The sequence below is a fragment of the Hylobates moloch genome, unplaced genomic scaffold (assembly GCF_009828535.3).
Source record: "Hylobates moloch isolate HMO894 unplaced genomic scaffold, HMol_V3 SCAFFOLD_13, whole genome shotgun sequence".
In the NCBI taxonomy this organism is placed as follows: Eukaryota; Metazoa; Chordata; class Mammalia; order Primates; family Hylobatidae; genus Hylobates; species Hylobates moloch.
In genome coordinates, this window is record NW_026652288.1 from 57939899 (window position 1) to 57962402 (window position 22504).

The window sequence follows — 22504 nt, forward strand, 5'->3', positions numbered from 1 at the left end:
AGAATGCACATTAAGGAGGTGACAGAAGGTACTTACGTGTGCCCAAGCTCATGGGCTATAGTAAAAGCAGAAATGAGTCCTTTTTCTTCATTAATAAAGCAGCTTTGTAAAGGATCACATATGGTACCTAAGTATGATAAACCTGAAAAATTTCACATTTGTATTTCATCAAAATGGAAAACACTACCAAAATCATAAAGAATTTAATTTTGAAGCATTTAACCATTGACGTTATTACTTAGAAAAGAATGCAGAATTGGCTGTTAATATTGAATAAACGTTTTAAAAGGTGAAAAAAAGAGAATGGAATGATTTATCTGCAGTTGAAATCATCTTTGCAAATTTTGGGAATCTACTGAAGTAAATAATCCAAAATGTAGAGTGAGCAAACAACTTTTTAAAACACTTTTTAAATTTTTTTAAAAAGAAAAGAATATTTGCAGGAAGTATGAAGTGTTTTAACACATTAGTGTGGGTAGCAGGAAAGAGATTAAATGTGTTAATTGGTAACAGAAAAGCTAATAAGAGAAAAAATGGCACAGAACTCTACAAATCTATGAAGTTTCTTTTCTTTTTTAAGGTTTAAAGCAGTATACAAATATTCAGTTATCATATGATATGAGTAAAAAATACATTAAGTGGTCAGAATAGTGGCTGGCATTTAATATACGTTAAATAAAATAAAACGAGCTTATAATATAAGAATTACTGCAGTCACTGAAAAATTTTGTAACATTTCCGCAATAGGAAATGTACTGCAAATCAGGATCTATTTAGTTCTATATAAAGAATAACATGTAACTCAAATGTGCTGTTGAAAGATGAAGGTATGAACTGGCTGGACACCAAAGACAGCAATAATTATCATATATGCAGTCCTCTAAAAATAATATATAATAAGAAACTCAGAATAAATATTCATCACAACAATTCATATTTCATCACCAATCATGTTAGTTTTTCATTTACTTATTTTTTAGCTTAACATAATCCCATGATTTTGCTATTATTATCCTTCAATTTGGTTGTAAATGTATCTGCTTTCCTAGAACTCTTCCTTTCACAAAAAAAAGATTTTTTCATAGATAATCAGTTTCTTACTGTAAAGCTTTTGCATTTAGAAATGTCTTAATATAGAATAAACAGACTTCATTAGCTCCTAGTTTAGCTCTTCCCTGCTATGTCATCTTTTATTCTTAGGAGTTAAAAACTTGAACATCTTCTTAGCATTTAAGGTAGATGTCCTAACAACTAGAATGTTTTTGTTGTGCTTTAAGAGAAATGGAAGCTAAACTGAGGAATCCAAATAAGCTGGGGAAAAGTCAAAAGATGAAGAAGTTCATTAGCCAATACTTTTTAGTAAAAAGGAAAGATTTGCTCTCTTTCTGACCACACCATCAAAAGGTCTTGCTTCAGCAAGGTCCCTCCAGAAATCAAGCAAGGAAAAAAATTAAAAAGAACAAAAAAATTATTTCTCTGTAGAGAAATTATTTCCTCTGTAGAGTGTGAGGGAATTACTGGTTTCCTTAAGATTCTACAATTCATGCTTGCATGTTCAATTTTTTAGTGAATCATCATCTTATTATATGTTTCTCTTTTGTCAGGATAAGTTTAAGGGAAACACATTTCTTTCATGGACATACTACAGTAGGATTTATTAGTGTTTTCAATTTGCCAAATTGCACAATTCCAGTATTTTCATTTTTAGCGCTGTGCAGGTATTTGGAACACATTATTGAGTCCATTACCAACCAAACTTTATGTTTCATGCTTAAAGGTATATACATTTTAAACTGAACATTTTAGTCACATAAGATATTTGTAAAAATATGTATCAAATATGATTAGAGACCAAGCTCAAATATTCCCGTAAGCAGGCAACACCTACAAAACTCAAAGTAAATGGTTAATATTATGGAAACATGCTGCTGGTTGATGGTTTGTGTCTAGACTCATTCAAGCTAATTCTGGGTTCTCTAAAAGTCTAAAGATAGAATAAGGCATCATGGGCCCAAGCTTGATACAGGTTCCCTGTGTTTGGAAATACAAGAAGCTGCATACAGCCACCCAATCTAGCCATCCTGAAGAATGAAAATCACTCTGCAACGTATTTTGCAAAACATGGTCAGGGACTGAGGCAACAATAAACGTAAATGGAGATATAACAGAAAATCTAGTAATTACTACCAACATTTTGTGTTTATCATTAAGAACTCTCCTTAGTTTGGTATTTTCACATATTTCAGATGAGAAAATAAAATACTAATATTTGCATTAATATAAGCTGTGTGGTCTTGTGCAAATTATTCATCCTCATCTATAAAATTAGAATAACAGTTGTTCTAATATAGTATCTCATAGGAATCATTCAAATACCTTAACTGTCATTATCATCATTACTCTTGACTTAAGGGATAATAATGCTTTCCTCATCATATTATACGTTTCTAAATGTCATTATAATTTATGTATACAGGAGTGACAGAAAGCTATAAAACCACAATTGGGGACTAGAAGACCAACCATTTCTATAGGAATAGTCCAGAATGTCTAGCATTCAATCACTAAAAAAATAGTAAGAAATGACAGATACTCAGTAAAAGTTCATACTACTTAAGTTTAAAGATGGGACAACAGGGTATAGATAATGCAAGAAATATATTCAATAGATTCTTGTTAAGTGATCTCATAAAATACTCTTAACAAACCCAGAGAATAGTTTGTAGGGAGGAAGAAATTCAGTCTGTTGTAAAAATTAGAGCAACAAGTGCCTATTTGGAAGACTGGCATTTCCAAAGAACCCCTTAACATAAAGAAACTAGATATTTAATAAAAACTAGGTTTCAGTGAATGCCTAGCTCACATGACTAGTGAGGACTATCAAGTCCAAACCTCAGTAATTTAGCACACATATGCACTCTCTCTCTCTCTCTCTTCTTTCTCTCTTTCTTTCTCTCTCTCTCTGTCAATACACAAGCATGCAGGCATATATACACACATACACACACATTCATACTTTTCAAATTCTAAGTGGTAAGCAATGAATAATAAGGATAGATGCTATTCTGAGGGCAAATACTGATAAAATATGATCCAAAGAGTAAGAGCTTGCTAGAGGAAGCTTCAAGGTGCATGTGGATGCTGAGTTTTCTTAATTAAGCCAGGGACTCAAGTTATGAACACCCTTTGGATTCCACCAAGAAATAAAAATCTCTGGAAAAAAGCATACACTTTTTGAGCTAGCAATTTTTCAACCCCATGGCTTAATATTAAAAATAAATATAAGCTCAGAATCAAAGACCATCAAACAAATAAATAAGAGAACATATGGAAAAGCAGAAATAAGATGTATGGCTATGAAGTATTTCAGATATATGAATTTTCAGATACATAATATAAAATTATTCCACATAAGATGTTTAAGAAAATGAAATTCAATTAAAAACATGAACAAATATTTTTTAAATGTAAACAAAATTAACAGGTAGATTTTTAATAAGAACTAAGCAGTATCTTTTACATTGAAAAATATATATATATTTTAAAATGTAAAATGTGAAGGATGGGTGAAATACCAGATTAGACATAGCTAAAGAGAGAGCCAAATATACTAATTTATATTATTAAAATGGAAATCAGAGCTGCTTGAATGAGGCATGAAGAGAAAAAGAAATGAAAGCATAGAAAACAGAATGAGAAGATCTAATACGGATGTAGTAGAATCCCACGGTGAAAACAGATAAAATAATAGGATAAAATTTGAAAGAAAAAAAATGAAAATTTTCCAAAATTGCCGGAAGATAAACAGTAGATATAGGACTCATGACATAGCCGAAGCAGGATAAATAAAAAGAAACATATCTATATTAGGATGAAGTTTTAATGAAACTGCTTTATATTCAAGACAAAGAGAGGATCTTATAAAAGACAAATCACCAAAAAATCTACAACTAAACTCACTACAGATTTCTCAATAGCAAAAGGCAGGCACAACACAACCATATATTCAAAATATTGAGAGAAAATAACTGTCAACCTAGAATTGGTAATTAGAAAAATATATTTTGAAAATAAGAGTATTTGCCTGTTAAATCAGGAAAAAACTGAAACCTATGAGTTATTTTAGTAAATTATTGAATCAGAAAGAGTGGGTTGTGAGAATCTCTGACTTTGCAGCAAACTCAGACAGATGTATAGGTACCCTGGGCACCTAATACTTGCAACTGGTGCCTGAAGTAAGGACAGTTTTATAAGACTGAGCACTTAAACCTGTGGAGTCTGACACAAACTCAGGGTAGTTAAGTGTCAGAAATGAATTGAATTGCAGAGTATTTAGTGTCTGGAGAGTTGAAGAACTGGTTGTTGATGTGGAAAGAACCCATACATTTATTATGAGTGACAACAGCTGTGACACACCAACTCTATTTTTTCTTTAAAAAGCATTATCAGAGATAAAGTGTCACTACATAGTTGTGAAAGGTTCTATTCACTAAACTATGTATCTAATAAGTTAGCCTTAAGCTAGATGAGGTAACTAATTGTAATATTATGTGAAGAAAGTGATAGAGATATGCTTCATGTTTCAATTAGTAATGTAATTAGTAAATAAATAGTTGATTTGAACTACACAATTAGCAAATTTGATTTAATAGACAAATACAGAACTCAGAGATATACATTCTTTTTAAGCATACATGGAGTATTTTCTTAAATTGGCTACATAATAAATCATAAAGGAAATATCAAGATTTCAAAGAATATCAATAGATCACATTCTCTAACTACAATAAAATTAAATTGTAAGTCAATAAATAAAAATAACAAGTCTCCACACATTCATAAATATTTAAATGCATTTTTATATAATTCATGAAGCAGCAAATAAATCATGATGGAATTTAAATATGATTTACATACATTTAGAATTTTTAATGACATGGAAAATACCAATAAAAACTATGGGACACAAAAAAGTGATACCTTGAAGTAAATTGATAGTCTTAAATAATAAAATTAGAAAAGAAGAAATCCTGGACATTAATCAGTTAAGCAATCAACTTACAAATAGAACAGCAGGAGTAAATTGAAAAACAAAGCTACAAGAAAGACAACAAAGAGCAGACATTCATGAAATAAAAATAAGACACAAAAAGCAAATAGTTGGTTCATTAAAAAGACAAATGAAATAAACAATATTTCAGTGAATTGATCTATTTAAAAAGAGAGGCACAAACAATATCAGATATAAATTGAGACACAACTAGAGGGAGAAAGCTTAAAACAATAAGAAAATGCTATGAAAATCATTTAAGCTAATAAATGTTACTAGTAAAAGAAATAGTCAAATATCTAGAAAGAATAACTTTTCAAATATATTTAAGAAGACATAAATAAAATCTGATTTCCACTGGAGAAACTCCATAAATGGTTAACCTTCCGCAAAGTAAATATGATGGCAAGTAAAAGCAAATGAGGCCTACCAACTGTTCAAATGTTGAAAGGATGTATCATTCCAATAGCACATAAAACCTTCTAGACTTGGGGAAAAAATAATACACCTTAACTCATTTTATAAGGTGAATGAAACCTTATAATCAAAATTAGAAAACTACACTAAAAGAAAGGAAAATTACAGGCCATCTTAACTCCTGAAAATGTATGCATGAAATTAGCAAGTGGAATCTAGCAGTGTGTGGGGCGTAAAGAAGGAAAAGTCTTGTTCAAGGTTGGTTTACCATTAGAAAAATCTATGCTGCAATAAACATGGAAATGCAAATGTTTCTTCATCATACTGATTTCAATTCCTTTCGATATATACCCAGGAGTGGGATTGCTATATCATATGGTAGTTCTATTTTCAGCTTTTTGAGAAATCTTCATACTATTTTCCATAATGGCTGTAGTAATTTACTTTACCGTATACAACATAAGTATACATCAATGCATAAGTAGATAAAGAAAATGTGGTATATATACATAATGGAACACAATTCAGCCTTTAAAAAAGAAGAACATTCTGTCATTTGCAACAGCATGGATGAATCAGTAGGACATTATGCTCAGTGAAATAAGCCAGGCATAGAAAGACAGATATCGCATGATCTCATTTACATGGAATCTAAAAAAGTTGAACTCTGATAAGTAGAGAGGAGAATGGTGGTTTCCAGATGCTGAGGGAGTGTGGGCAGATATTAGAGTTAGGGAATGGGGAAGTTCTTAGTCAAAGGATACATCGTTTCAGTTAGACAGGAGGACAGTTAGACAGGAGAAATACGTTTTTGAGATCTATTGCACAGGAGGGTGACTATAGTTATAATAATGTTTTATAATAACTAAGAAAGTATGTTTCAGATGTCTCACCAAAACAAAGAATAAGATAATAGGTATGTTAATTAGCTTGATTTAATCATTCCACATTGTGTACATATATCAAAACACTACATTTTACCCCCAAAAATGTATATAATTATGATTTGTCAACTAAAAATAATATTAATTTTAAAAATCTACGGAATTCACCAGATTAACCCATTTATACAGGAGGTTGCACATTTTTTGTGTGTGAAAAATCTGACCTTGGTGATGACCTTGAGCATTAGGAGATAAATAACTTCCACAAGCTTAGCGTTCCAATAATGGAACACTAGGCCTAAATGGGTTAAGATGAAATAGCCATATGATCATTTCACTATCTGCAGAAAAAACACTTCAGAAAATGAAACATGTATCTTTTTTTTTTTTTTTTGAGACGGAGTCTTGCTCTGTCGCCCAGGCTGGGGCGCAGTGGCAAGATCTCGGCTCACTGCAAGCTCCGCCTCCCAGGTTCACTCCATATATTATTTTTTAAAAGACTCAGAAAACAAGGATAATAAATTTATCTGCTAAGAACCTACAGCAAATATTTTTCTTAATGGTGCAACCTTAAAGTATTCCTTTTAAAATCCAGAAACGTCTCTTCATCATTCTACAAGAGGTTTTTATCTTGCAGTAAGACAAGAAAAGAGTTATAAGGATTAAAGAAGAGGAAATATATTGCCATAATTCACAAATATAATTATTCACATAACAATCAAAAAGAATCTACAAGTGAAACCATGAGAATTAATTAAAGTGATGAATCAGGTGGCTACATTTAAAAATCAACAAGCCAAATAATCTGTTTCATTTCTATGGACCAGCATCATAAAACATTTACTTAAACAATAGAAAATAAAAGTCATTTTTTTGTTTTATTTTTTTTCTGCAAGATGGCTAACTGGAGGTATTTTTGGCATGCCTCTCCCACCTGGAAAGACAAAATAGTGTGTGGAACTCACACTGTGAACTTTTTTCCAAGGAGCAACACGGCAACTTAACTGAAAAATGGAAAGAAACCACAGACCCTTTGAAGTAAGCAATGGGAAACAGCCTACATCATGAACCAGACAGAAAATGGAGCCTCTCAAGTGTGAATTGGGGAGAGCCTGCCACCGTGACACACACTCCCACTGGGGAGCCAGGAAATCCAGGCCATGGGGAGAAGGCGTTAACCCTACCCAATGCTGCAGCTGATTTAGTGAGCAGTGGGGAATATATGAGAAGGAGCGGCATCAGTGTGTACTCCCAGTCTCCAGCAGGGATGGAAGAAAGCCATTTCTGATCCTTTCTCACAAGGAACCTTGCAAAAGTTGGCCAGCTAATTCAGGCAGTGGTCACAGTTTGAGAGAAGCTCTCAAATGAGGTTTGCAATATAATCTCAAGTGGGAACAAACCTCGTTGGCCAGACCCGAGGAGCGAGCCTGAAGTGCGTTGTCACCACGGGGCAGGAGCTGGACACTTTTGCTTCATGGGCAGACAGGAAAGGGTGTGGCCTGAAAGTCACTCCATCTCCATAGGGAAGGCTTATAGTCTGGAGAAGTTTCGAGTTCTGAAACAAGCTGCCTGAAACCCAGTTAGCTGCTGTTACCAGATCACTGTGGGTGTAAGACCTGCCTTGCAAGAGTGTGGGAGCTGAGTGGGGCTTATTGCCACCTCCCAGTGTAGATTCTTTTGTGTAGCAGAGGCAGCTGTGCTCCTCCCTGGAACATTACTCCAGCAGCCAGGGAACTGCCTTCTGCTTCCCATTGGGGCTTCTGCTTGTGCCTACATGTGAGGAGCCAGAGCACAGACTTGCCTGACCCATCCCCAACCTAGCTTTGCCCCTCCACCTGCCCTGGTAGCGTAACACAAAAGACAAGGACATTTGGGAGTTCCATGCTCCACCCATTGCCTGAGACATCAGAGTACCTCCCCTGGGTAACATAAGGCAAGCACAAATTCCACTGCTACCACCATAACTGGTGTACTTTTGAAAGCACCGTCTCCTGGCTGGTGTGCAACCGAACAGCCAGTTACAACATCTGTAGGTCAGATAACAGATTGTGTCTCCTTCCTGGCTCAGGAAGGAGAAAACCTTTGCACAACCTCAGCTGTCACCACTGCCTGCATTACTCTGGCTATCCAGGAGATCTTGAGTCTGTCCATGAGCCAGTATATCACTACTACAGCTGACATTTGAGAAAGCCAACACACTAAGGCTACTTATAATGAAAGAAATCTCAGAGACTACATCACTCCTCTTCCACCTCCATCAGAGCTGGTACTGGTACCTGCTACTGGAAAACTAGAGGACAGGTCACATCTCTGGATCCCTTGCAGACACTCCCCAGCACCAACCTGGGGTGTGGCAGCCTCACTGGGCAGCTAGACCCAAAGAAGCAGCAGGATTCACGGTAGCCTGGCTTTCAGGGACTGCTAATTCTAGGGGGAAGGGGAGTGTACCATATTAAGGAAGCACCCTGTGGGACAAAAGAAACCAGACTGGAGGCCATGAGTCCCTGAATTTTCCACCTGTGGGGAGTTTCAGCAGAGGCATAGGTAGAGTACTGAGCTCATTGGGGAGCTCTACCCCAAGAGGTAGGCAGCCCTGGTGCCCATGAAGGGTCTTAGAGAAAGGGACTTCTCCCTCTCACCGCCTGTAGACAGCATTTCTGGAGTACTTCAGGGTGACAACATCCCCACTGGAGGAGCACCCTCCAGGTCCAGCCTTGCACAAGAGGTGGAGTCACAACCCCTCTCTAAATGGAACATTAGCATTCCTAAAAATGAAATGAGGTGTTTGTCTGATCTGAATAACCAGAACATTGGGTCAGGAATGTGACTGGGTGGTGGATCACTTCCCTGCTGGCTTGGAAGGAGAGTCATGGTGGCTCCTTCTCTTCCCCTTGAAAAGTCCTCAGTGCAGCTTCCCCAGCCTGCTGTGTCAAGGCTGAGATGTCTGCCCAACACTGGGGTATTGCATTTACTCACCTGCTTTAGCCGCAGCCAGTTTTTACCCATGGGTACCACTTACTGGCCTGAAGCATGAACTATTCAATCCCATGAATAAAGTAATTGGGATAAAACACTTTTTAAAGTGCACACCATGGGGCAACAAGATAAGTGTCATGAGACCTCTTCCATTCCAGCCACACAGGAGACAGTGAACCCATAGACCCACCAGATCACTATGACAACCAGCATCTGAGAAACCCATTGCATGAAGATTTTCTATAACCGAGGAACTCATACTGAGTCCACCACTGAAAGCACCCAGAACCAAAGCTAGGTGACAATAAACTATAAACATCAAAGGCACATCCTCAAGGGGGAAAAATGAAATTCTAAAAAAACCCAGTTGAATAAAAAATAAAGACAAAAATAATCAGAAGAAATAGTCTACCCAAATGAGAAGGAATCAGAAAAATAATTCTGGCAATATCAAAAACAGGGTTCTGTAACATCCCCAAAAATTATACTAACTCTCCAGAAGTGGGTGTAAGCCAAAATGAAATCTCTGAAATACCAGATAAGGAATCCAAAAGGTTGATTATTAAGTAACTCAAGGGGATACAATAGAAAGGTGAAAAACAAATAGGATTTTTAAAAAATTCAGGATATAAATTAAAAATGCTCTAAAGAGATATTTTAAATAAAAAAACAATCAGAACTTCTGGAAATGAAAGACACATTTAGGAAACTAGAAAATGCAGTGCAAATTTTAACAATAGACTAGAAGGAGTCTAACAACAGACTAGAAAAGATAATTTCAGAGCTCAAAGACAAGACTTTCAAATTAACCCAATCCGACAAATTTTTTAAAAAAGAATGAAAAGAAATGAACAAAGCCTCCAAGAAATATGAGATTATGTAAAATGGCCAAACCTAGGAATTATAGATGTTCCTAAGGCAGAAGGAAAATCAAAAAGTTTGTAAAATCCATTTGAGGGAATAACTGAAGAAAACTTCTCTGGCCTTGCTAGAGATTTAGACATGCAGATACATTCAGACATTCAGAAGCTCAAAGAACTCCTGAGAAAATCATTGAAAAAAGGATATTACCAAGGCTTACAGTCATCAGGCTATCTAAAGTCAACATGTAGGAAAGAACCCCAGGGCCAGACAGATTCACTACTGAATTCGATCAGTCATTCAAACGAGAATTAGTATCAATTCTACTAAAACTATTCCAAAAGATGGAGGAGGGAATCCTCCTTAACTAATTTTATAAAGCCAGTATTTCCCTGATACCATTCAAGAAAGGACATAGCCCAAAAAAAAAGCAACAACAACAACAAAACCACTACTGAACAATATCCCTGATGAATATAGGTAGAAAAATACTTAACAAAATACCAGAAAACTGAAGAGTACATTGAAAAAATAATGCACCATGATCAAAGAAGTTTAATTCTAAGAATGCAGGGATGGTTCAACATAAACAAGTCAATAAATGTGATTTATCACATAAAGAGAATTAAAAACAAGGACTATATGATCATATCAATAGATTCAGAAAAAGAACTTGATAAAATCCAACATCGCTTTATGATAAAAATCCTCAAACTAGTCATAGAAAGAACATATCTCAAAATAATAAAAGCCATATATGACAAACCCACAGCCACAATCATACTGAACAGGGAAAAGCTGAAAGCATTCTCCCTGAGAAGTGGAACAAGACAAAGATGCCTACTTTCACCACTTCTATTCAACATATTACTAGAAATCTTAGCCAGAGCAATCAGGCAAGAGAAAGAAATAAAGGGCATCCAAATTGGAAAAGAGGAAGTCAAACTATCTCTGTTCACTGATTATATGATCGTATACCTAGACCATCTTACAGACTCCTCCAAAAGACTCCTAGATCTGATAAATGAATTCAGTAAAGTCTTAGGTTCCCAAATCAACATACACAAATAAGTATCACTGCTATAGACCAAAAACAACCAAGCAGAGAATCAAATCAAGAACTCAATCCCTTTTACGACAGCTGCAAAAAATAAAATAAAATATCTAGGAATACACTTAACCAAGGAGGTGGAAAATTGCAACAAGGAGAACTATAAAACACTGCTGAAAGAAAACATAGATGAGTAATAAATGAAACAAACAGAAATATATCCCATGCTCGTGGACTGGAAAAATCAATATCATTGAAAATGACCATATTGCCAAAAAAATCTACAGATTCAGTGCATTTCTATCAAAATATCAGTATCATTTTTCAAAGAATTATAAAACAACAATTATAAAATTCATATAGAACCAAACAGGAACCCAGTAGCTAAGGCAATCCTAAGCAAAAAGAATAAACCTGGAAGCAACACATACCCAACTTCAAACTATACTACAAGGCTATAGTAACCAAACAGTATGGTACTAGTATAAAAGCAGACATATAGATCAATGGAACAGAATAGAAAACCCACAAATAAAGCCAAATACTTACAACTAACTGATTTTTGACAAAGCATACAAAAACATAAATTGGAGAAAGAATACCCTATTTAATAAATGGTGGTGGGAAAGTTGGATAGCCACATGTAGAAGAATGAAACTGGATCCCTATCTTTCACCTTATACAAAAATCAACTCAAGATGGATTAAATACTTAAATCTAAGACTTGAAACCATAAACATTCTAGAAGAAAACTTAGGAAAAACTCTTCTGGACACTGGCCTAGGCAAAGAATTTATGATTAAGACCCCAAAGGCAAATGCAACAAAAACAAAAATAAATAAATGGAACCTGATTAAATTCAAAAGCTTCTGCACAGCAAAAGAAATAATCATCAGAGTAAAAAGACAATGCAGAGTGGGAGGAAATATTTGCAAACGATGCATGTGACAAAGGACTAATATCCAGAATCTACAAGAAACTCAAACAAATAGGCAAGAAAACAAATAATCCCATTAAAAAGTGAGCAAAGGACATGAACAGATATTTCTCAAAGGAGATATACAATTGGCCAACAAACATATGAAAAAATGCTCAACATTACTAATCATCAGGAAAATGCAAATTAAAACTACAATGAGGTACCATCTTACCCCAACCAGAAACGCCATTATTATAAAGTCAAACAACAATAGATATTGGCATAGATGTGGTAAAAAAGAAATGACAGTACACTGCTGATAAGAATGTAAGTTAGTATAACCTCTGTGGAAAATAGTATGCAGATTTCTCAAAGAACTAAAAACAGATCTACCATTTGATCCAGTAATCCCACTACTGGGTATTTACCCAAAGGAACAAAAGTCACTATATCAAAAAGACACCTGCACACATATGCTATCTCAGCACAATTCACGACTGCAAAAATATCTAAATATCCATCAACTGATGAGTGGGCAAAGAAAATGTGGTATGTATATGCCATGGATTACTACTCAGACACACACACAAAAAGAATGAAATAATGTCTTTTGCAGCGATTTGGATGGAACTGGAGGCATTATTCTAAGTGAAGTTACTCAAGAATCAAAAACCAAATACTGCATGTTCTCACTTATGAGTGGAAACTAAGCTATGGGTATGCAAAGGCATACAGAGTGGTACAATGGACACTGGAAGCTCGGAAGAGGGAAGGGTGGGAGGGCGGGAGGGGGGTGAGGAGTGAAAAACTACCTATTAGGTATACACTACTCAAGTGACGGGTGCACTAAAATCTTAAGACTTCACCACTATATAATTAATCTATGTAACCAAAAACCACTTGCACACGCGAAGCTATTGAAATAAAAAAAATTAATAAATTAAAAAATTAAAGTCTAGCAAAAGTTGTACATGACACATTGAAAGAAAATAATTTATTATTGAATGACATTTTAACTTACTTAACGGACAGATAAATGTTTTGAGAGCTTGACATGCTGATTCCAAAATTTCCACAGATGAACAAAAGTCCAAAAATAGCCAAAATATTCTTGAAGAAAAGAAGCTGGTGGTATACACCCCACTGATAACTATTTATTATAGAACTATAAAAATGAAAGTATTATGGAACTGATGTGTGGATAAATAGCAAGTATGGTTCCATAAAATGGTGGCATGATGTTGCAGACTCAAGTGCATACCGAAATTTTATATATGACATTGCAGATTCTAAGAAAAAGAGAGGAATTATTCAATGTATAGTTTGGGGAATTGGTTATTCAAATAAAAAAGGATTATGAATGTAATTTCACAGTGAACTTCAAAGCAGTTGTTTATTTTGAGGGTTAGAAGAGTTTTTTTGTTTTTGTGTTGTTGTTGTTTTTAAATCAGGTACAACTGATTTTTCAGAGTGGTTCAATCTGGGGAGTTGAGCGAGGGAAGGAAAGATGTTAAAAAGTAATGTTTAGATGAAAACAAAAGGTATGGATGTGGTTATAGAGTTCAGGTTTACCAAGGAAAATCTTTGGCTTTTTTTTTTTAACTTATGTGTTATGTGGTTAACCATCAAGGGGTATAACAAGTTATTCCAGCTTTTCCAAATATCAATTATATTGGTTTTAAGAAGACTCCATAATCACAAGTGGCATTTTCCCTTTATCTGTGGGAGTAGATGATGCAACCCACACAGTGACTTCGAACTTCTTTGATAGAATTTCCACTGCCTTGTTGAATTTCTCACTGTATTGCATGTCTTGCCAAGTGTGAAATAAAGAGTTTATGAAAACTTCAAGACTACACATCATTTTGCATGAATAATACCCATTCAAGCTAAGGAGACTGACATGTTTTGTAGCATTTCCGGGTAAATGAAAATTTTATTGGTATTCACCATTTACTAGCTTTGTACAATATTATAAAGGTAGAAGCAAAAGAGCAGCACATTGGGCTTGGCTTATAAGGATGGCTTTAACACCATTACGTTAAATTAGCAATGCGCATAGTGTATTGTAAGTGCCTACTCTTGCAAATTTACAATACTTAAATATACTTAACATTCTAATGTATTAAAAGTATAAAGAAAAAACTAAACAAACATTTATAGCAATACTGTGAAATCTCCAATAATTGTTTTGATTGTTGCCTTTGGCTCTTTAGTGCAACTTTTCTACATTGTAATTACTGTATTGTATTGCTTTGTGTTTCCTATTTGTTATACATAACTTCAGAATTAAGTACCAGTACACCAAGTACTGCAATCACCTTTCACTTATTGTACATGCAATGTAACAGCATACAGTTTTGGTGCTTAATAATATTCCTTTTTTTCTTTAATAAAGGATATTTATTTGAATTTTTTAAAGGAATAAAACTAAATCTCTACCTAATATGATATCAAAAAAATTACCCCAATGGATTAGAGATTCATGTTAAAGGACAAATTTTAAAATATTCACAAGAAAACAGGATGATATGTTTAGACCTTGAGTTACACAATGGTTTCTTAAAGAAGAAACAAAAAAGCTAACTCTAAAAGAATAGGTTTATAAATTCAGCTACATTTTATATTTTCACACATAAAAGAATGAAAACAAACCAACAAACTACTAAAAGATGTTTGTAATATGTATAAACCACAAAGGATTTGGTGTCAGGAAGTTATCAAGAATACCTGAAAAGCAGTAAGAAAGCAACAAATACCACACCACAAATATGGGCAATGTTTCTTTCATTTATTTCATTCCTTACAGAAAAAGAAATACAAATATATGAAAAGATGCTTGAATTCATTAGCAATCAGTGAAAAGAAAATCCTAATGGTAATAAAATATATTACATTTAGACTAAAAAAATGAGAAATCTGAAGATACCCAGTATTTATAAAGATATAATCAAAAGGAATGTTTATTGGTAAATGTAAAAATTGGTATAACCGCTTTAGAAAATAATTTGCTATAACTTATAAATGTGAATATTAGCTCACTTAATGGCACAGGCATCTTAATCCTAGGGATATACCCTAGCTCTTCCAGTGAAGTTCATGACACAAAAAAGTAGAATCAGCCCAAATACACACTAATATGATATAGATATATAAACTGTAGATGAAATATATAACAGTGAAAATGCATGAACTTTGACTATAGAATTCAGAAATAAGCAAAAGTGATTTTTGTTTAGGAACACATATATATGTAATAAAAGCAAATAGTTTTTGTTTAGGAACATATATATGTAATAAAACTATTTTTCAAGAGACAGAAGGAATTGGTAAATACAAAATTCATGCTATTGGCTACCTCATGGGGAAAAGTAGAGCGATGGAAAATGACTGAGCATAGACCACGCAATTGTAGTGGCAAAGTTCTAACTTAAATCTAATGGTGAATTCATGGCTATTCATTTTATTATTTCCCTTTAAACTGGCGTATAGGTGATTATGTATTATTTCTCATGCACAGCATTTGATATTTAGTAATTTGCAAATAAATGTTAGTTCTTATCATTTTGTAAAATTTACAGCAGCAGAATGAAATAAGTGACAAGTGTAATAATTTACCAAGATAATTAATCAAAATTACCAAAATGTGAAATAAATGGAAAATAGCCTAAACATTATTTTAAATAATTCAGTAAACAATTACATAAGCTAAACTTAATTGACAAAATAACTTACCTAACATGTTACATTTCTCTTTAGATGAACAAATGTCTTCCCTTAAAATAAAAGATTTATTTTGAAGCATTTTTGGAAAATATTTTTGCAACAAGCCAAAATAAAAATAAAGAAGCTTTAACTATGACATGACTACTACCACAAACTAACTTCTAAAATCTAGTTCATATTAACCTCTCAAAAAGTCTAAACCTAGGGTAATGCACCATCTGTCCACATCAATAAGCAATACGTACTATAAAATCAGTGTTGTAAATAGTTGAATCATTAACCAAGTTGAATGAAAAACTTTCTATTTTTAATGTCTCTGCCTTTACTTACACAGTATATGTAATATAGTTTACCCTCATGATGATTCATTGTCATCATGAGCTTCAGTTATCATTCTCTCATGCAAAATAATGGTGTTCTCAGATGTTACCAAGTTGCTAAATTTTTTTTGCTTCTGCATTACTTAGTCCATGGCCATTCAATCTGACAGTTCTCATGTCTCCTTTCTTATCACTTCTTTCTTATAGCCCTTTCCTCCTCCCATATTTAATCTGCTATCTCCAATCTCTCCTGCTTGGCTTTTAACTACAATTCAAGGAAGAACCATGGACTATATATAACATAATACTATGTATAAAATTAAATCAATTCTACTTTAGTTTTGAAAAGAGATTAAAGTACAGTCATGCACTGCATAACATGTTTCAGTCAAGAACGGACTGCATATATGACATCGATCCTATAAGATTATAATACCATATTTACACTGTACCTTTTCTATGTTTAGATAGGTTTAGATACACAAATGCTTACCATTGTGTTACAAATGCCTGTAGCATTCAGTATAGTAACACACTGTACAGGTTTGTAGCCTAGGGCCAGTAGGCTATACCATATTGCCTTGGTGTGTAGTAGGCTACACCATCCAGGTTTGCATAACTACACTCTATTATGTTTGCATAAAGGCTAAATCGCCTAATGATGCATTTCTTGGAATGTGTCCCCATCATTAAGCAACACATAACTGTACATGAACCACATGTTAGCTATTTTACATTGGCTGAAGTTTTTCATTTCAGGATTCTAGAAAGCTGAGATTTCTTTGAGTTTGATGCCTAAATAAAGGATTTCTTTGGTTAGTCAACCAAATATCAAACCTAGGGTTTATATATTCTGGTAGTATCACTGTTCCTGAAAGAAAGGTGTAAATTAACAATGTATAGCATTGCTTGTAAAATAAATAATAATTTTATAACAGCAGAAGCTGTTTTTCATATAAATAAGTAGGTTTGAGAACAACCCTAGCAAAGGTAGCCTGGTAATTAAGTCAGGCATTAAGCATCAAAACAAGGAACAGATAAACAGATTTTTAAAAGCAAAGGGAGTCCAAAAAGGGGACAAATGAAAGAAGAACAAAGTTGCTCTTCTTTCCAAGCAACTGAAATACCAAGAAGGGAATGAACAAAACCTGCTCTCAGTTCCATAACTATGTTAATTTCTTAATTCTCTCATTCTGTCACTAATATCTTAAGGAAATTGTTTTGTTTAGATCAAACCATTACTCAGCAACCTGACATTGCTAATTTCCTAGAGAACTAACTAGTATTCTGGTTTGAAAGAATAGAAGAATGCTTTTATTCGATAGTTTCTTTTGTAATGCAAATTCTTATAGAACACTTCTGTGTATTATTAACAAAGAATTAAGAAGAAGTATCAGTCATGCAGGAGGGAAGAGTAAAGGATTGTATGGGAAGGGTTATTTCTATAATCATACCTAGTGATAAGAACAGCAGCGTCATGGTGGGAAGGGTGAACATCATCAAGATCGTTCTGAGTTTGTTGCCATGAACAAAAGTTCTTTAATGTGGTAGCACCATCAAAATTAATGACTGGTCCTTCCTATGCAAAATAAGCAATGCAATACTATGTCAAAATATTAATGTCCTCTTTTCCTTCCAAGTTTATCAGCGTCTGCACAATTTATCAAATAGCATTCTCACAGGCAAATGAAGGAGTGACAGCATCTCTTCTTCATATATTAACTATAACGTATTTTAGCAATATCTAAAACATTATGATCAAAACTGAATCTAATTAGATCTTCTTAATATAACCATCCAATATTTAGGAAAAAAACTTTTAAAAATGACTATATTATAAATCCTCTGACATTAGGATTATAAAAATGAATACTAAGGTTTTTAATCTTTTATTTTTGAATTGTTTATTCACTTTTGTTACTTCCTTTGCTCAGTTAAACACCGTTGTCATTCTATTTTATTTCCATCACAACAAATAAGGGTAATCTCATTCCTTCTCAAATCAAGTCTTTAAAAATTTTAAAAATATCTCATTTCTAATAAGAGTTCCATAATCTCTATGTATTGTAACTAAAAGCTTACTACAACTAAGGTTACTAATTTTAGACCTGTTTCTTACCTCCTCGCTGTGAATCATAACTAATTTTACCACTACTATGTGTATAAAATTTCCAATACTTGGATCTTTGTAGATTGTTGCAACCTGCATGTTAAAAAAAATGTAGGATTAGTTGTTTAAAATGAATATTTCTTCTCAAAAGTAAGTTGAAATCAGTCACAGAGTATCAATTCTCCAATTGCACTACACGTAGGAATCTTGGAATCTCTTAAAGTGCATTAACAAATCCTCATGTTCAGACCACGTCCCTTACCAAATAAATCAGAATCTGCAGGATTGAGACCCAGGCATCTTAAAGATTCTCAAAATTTGGGTATCTTAAACCTTGCTACTGAGACTGATCCATGGATCAGTAGCATCCACATAACCTAGAGCTGATATGAAACAGAATCTTAGGCCCCACCCTGGATTAATGATTCAGAGTCTGCACTTTAACAAGATGTCAAGTGATCTGAACACGTTAGAGTTTGGAACTGCTATTATGGATGATTCAGCAAGAAATTCACTTCATTCTGTGTCATAATCCACAATTTACATGACTACAGTATTCCATAAAAATATGTAAGTTTTACCTATTCTTTTCTGATAGTTCACCTAATCTTTCGGCCACAGTTGCATATTTCCAACTCCAAATATGGTTATTATTTTTAAAGTTTAGCATCATCAGAATCCATAGAGGCAAATCCATCTAGAATCATATAAACAGCTCTAGAAGAGATCATGAGTCACAACCTGGTCCTCAATTTTTCAGGATTGGAGAATGTTAGGCACTCTGAATGGGCTCTGCATGGGCTCATTTACGATTCATGATCAAGGTGCCATCCCATTCTCTAATTCGTATTCTCTTCTTGTAGCCATTATAGAGGTTGCCACTGCAGTAGGAGTGTCTTCCATGGCCAATGCCTCTGGCATATCCCACTCTGGATCTGGGCTACCTGTGCAATGAAAACTGCTTCTAAACTCTAAATCACCTTTTTGTTGGCCACTGCCTAAGTCAAGGCAGCAATTGCTCCAGGGTGTGCTACTTCCCTCAATTGTTTAATAAAGAAATGTTCAGTATCTACTCGTTGCTTTGTTAGCTAGAGAAGCAGATATAGATAAGAGGACAAAGGCCCTGACCTTGTGGAGCTTACAGTTTGTTAGAAGTATCACTACCGGAGCCCTCACTCTATCAGACAAAGCTGCTTCACCACAGCATATAACATGACTGCTGCCAATGCCTCTTGTGCCAAATGGACTACTACCACAACTAGAGCCAAAAGCATCTTTAGAGCTGCTGACACTGTAGGGTCAGCATGAGCATAGATACATAATCCAGCATCTTTACTACTGTTATAGCTGTGCAGCCTCAAATATACAGGTTTGTCATCTGTACCTATAGTGATGACTTTGGCTCTGGTGGTAGCATGTTTTGGCAAGAGTGGAGGTAGCCCCAGTGGGGTTGACAGTAAGTTAAGACAGGGATGGTCAGCTGATTGGCGATTTCAAGCAGGTCTGTTAGCAATGCAGTATTTCTCACTTTAAAATAGGAGCTGTGAATTTACAGTTGAATTTATATATTCATTTTACATGCAATGTTTTAAAATACATCTACCATGGAGAAAAAAAAGCACACCTGTAATTATGATTTTGGAGTTACCTTTGATCCTGTGAGTTTAAAAGTGGATGCTTTTCTAAGTCAAATTACAAGGTAAAAGATACACCTCAAAGGTATTTATAAAAGCTCTTTTTCCCCTATAAATGAAAAACAGCTGTGAAGACTTCTGTGTCTCAGAATAATATGCATATCCAGTAGTCCACAGAAAAAAGCGCATATGCACTATGAGGTGTCTACATGGCTAACTACTACATCCATTGTCCCAAGTATTTTGACTATGAATGAAAATCTGGATGTTATAATATCAGCTATAAAATATATAATCACAAAAATATTTCCAGTTTCAGAAGGAAACAGATGCTGCACCTTTATTTAAAAGTGACAAATCTGCAAGCTAGAATTTGGAAAAAAATTCCCAATATTCTGATAGTATAATTTAAAATATATTACTACAGCAAAATATCCTTAAATATAACACTAAGGAAAAGATAATGCAAACAATTGTATGCAAGGTGGATAGTGGCTAGAAAACATAGTTATTTAAGGCAAACAGACACAGGTTCCAATTCTAACAGCCATTTGATAAAACCTACTTCTAGGCTACTATAAGGATTAAATGAGATGGTCTGCAAATAGTATTTAGATTAGGGCCAGGATCATAGGGATCAATCACAGTGGCTATTGTTCTTATTGCTACTTATAAAGCTTTTTCAGAAGAAAAGGCATAATACAGATATAGATATAGATATACATGATGCTAGTTCTAGTACATGTGTTTCAAGTTAATTATCACAGTATGTCTAAATTGGAAGCAAATTATCCAAAAGCATGATTGCTTTATTATCTCTTTTAGTATTTACTGAATATCTATTGCCCATCAAACCCTGTGTTGCTTACTAAATATACAGAGCTAAACAAGGCATAATCTCTGCCCTTAACTCCCAGTCCTCTGGGGGTAAAAGATACAAAAACAGATGGCTTGATTTAAATAAATTTTACTTTATCTAATTTATAATTTACTAAAGAAAGTGATATTTTGCTTTTACACTAAAATAGTATATTTCATTAAATAATTAAGGATGTCATCATGCTCATTTTTTCTAATTGTATCTCTTATTGTTTTACTGACCTTTATAACTTAAGTGCTCATATAGGATATATGTATACCTTTAACTATATTTAGATGTTTGAAGGTGCTGTTATTGAACAACTCTATTCAATAAAGCTAAATTGTGATTCAAGCAATGAATAGCCACAAGGCCCATTTGGTACTCAGAGAATTTTTGAAGCAGTATGTACAATGCACTTCTCTCCTTCCTAAAACTACCACCCCAAATTAGATTGCCTTGACGAGAGGATACTACATTTGCTATCAATAATAAATGAGTAAATATTAAATGATACATAAAATATTTATTCAATGTTTATTGTGTGCCAGATGTGTTCAAGTTTAAATGTATTAATTCATTTAATTATCACAACAAATCTTATGAGATAGGAACTAGTATAGTGTCCATTTTACAGATAAGAACAGTAAGATACAGAGAAGTTAAGTAAGACACTGAAGGTTAGGCAGCTGGTAGCAAACAGAACCCAATTTTCATTCTGTACATTCTGGCTTTAGAGCACTGACCTTTATTCAGCATTCTAAACCAATTAGTTCTTGGTACAAAACATTTCAAGACATTTCAAAACCCTGCTGCAACACATCCCCTGGCCACTGGTATTGTCCTGTTATGTTCACTTGCCCGTGGCCTCAGAGAAGTCCTAGGCAGTCAGCAGACCTGGTCTTTAGTTCCAGCTCTATTAGTAGCTACAAGCTAGTTGTTCAACCCTGGAAAATGAGTTTATCTTTTTTTTTTGTCTTAATGTCCTTAATATCCATGTTGAGGCACTGGGTACCCTTGAGTCATAATGTCCCTTGCATATTGGATTAACATTAACCAGGTGCGGTTTGGAAGAGTTGTGAAAGACATTTGTTTTAAAGAACAAAATCATTCCACAGTTTGAAAAATGAGCTAAAATAATTAGATATCTTCATGGAATCTTGAATAAGCTAACACACATACACACACACATACATCTATTAAATCTATGAGACAGAGATATTATATACAGCATTTCATGCAACTATATGACCACAGTCCTTAGCCCCCCCAACCATGGAGCATACCACAGGACTAATTTCCATTCCAGATTTCTAATGTATCATCCCATTCTAAAAGCCTTGTAATATTTTCAATATATTACCTTAATCACTACATTTTAGAGTGCTATGTATTCGAATTTTTATTGATCTACTTAAAATGCATTTAATCTTTTATTCCTTAAATGTTAGTTTCCTTCACATAAGTAGTTCTGACTTGTTTATAGGTTTCAAAAAAAAGTGAATATTATTCTTTCATGGATATTTAATGAAAGGTGAAGAAGAAATTGTATGAATTGTATTGTTGAAATCTTTAAGAAAATTCTAGGTAAAATATACTTCATACAAAGCATGAAACAAATTGCTATCACCATTAACTTACCAACCATTTTGAAAATAATTTCGAGATAGAGCTTTAGCAAACATTCACATATGGTA

At 34.1% G+C, this 22504-nt stretch overlaps 1 protein-coding gene across 1 annotated transcript in view; it reads right to left on the minus strand.

Annotated features, from left to right (window-relative positions):
• ADAMTS20 (ADAM metallopeptidase with thrombospondin type 1 motif 20) overlaps positions 1-22504 on the minus strand; it is a 200847-nt gene that overhangs the window by 121880 nt on the left and 56463 nt on the right. Inside the window, exons 5-8 of the mRNA XM_032173750.1 lie at positions 18324-18407; positions 17659-17783; positions 15894-15934; positions 37-142 (exon numbers count right to left, since the gene is read on the minus strand). Of these exons, the coding sequence (XP_032029641.1) occupies positions 37-142; positions 15894-15934; positions 17659-17783; positions 18324-18407 (356 nt within the window). The remainder of the gene's footprint in view (positions 1-36; positions 143-15893; positions 15935-17658; positions 17784-18323; positions 18408-22504) is intronic.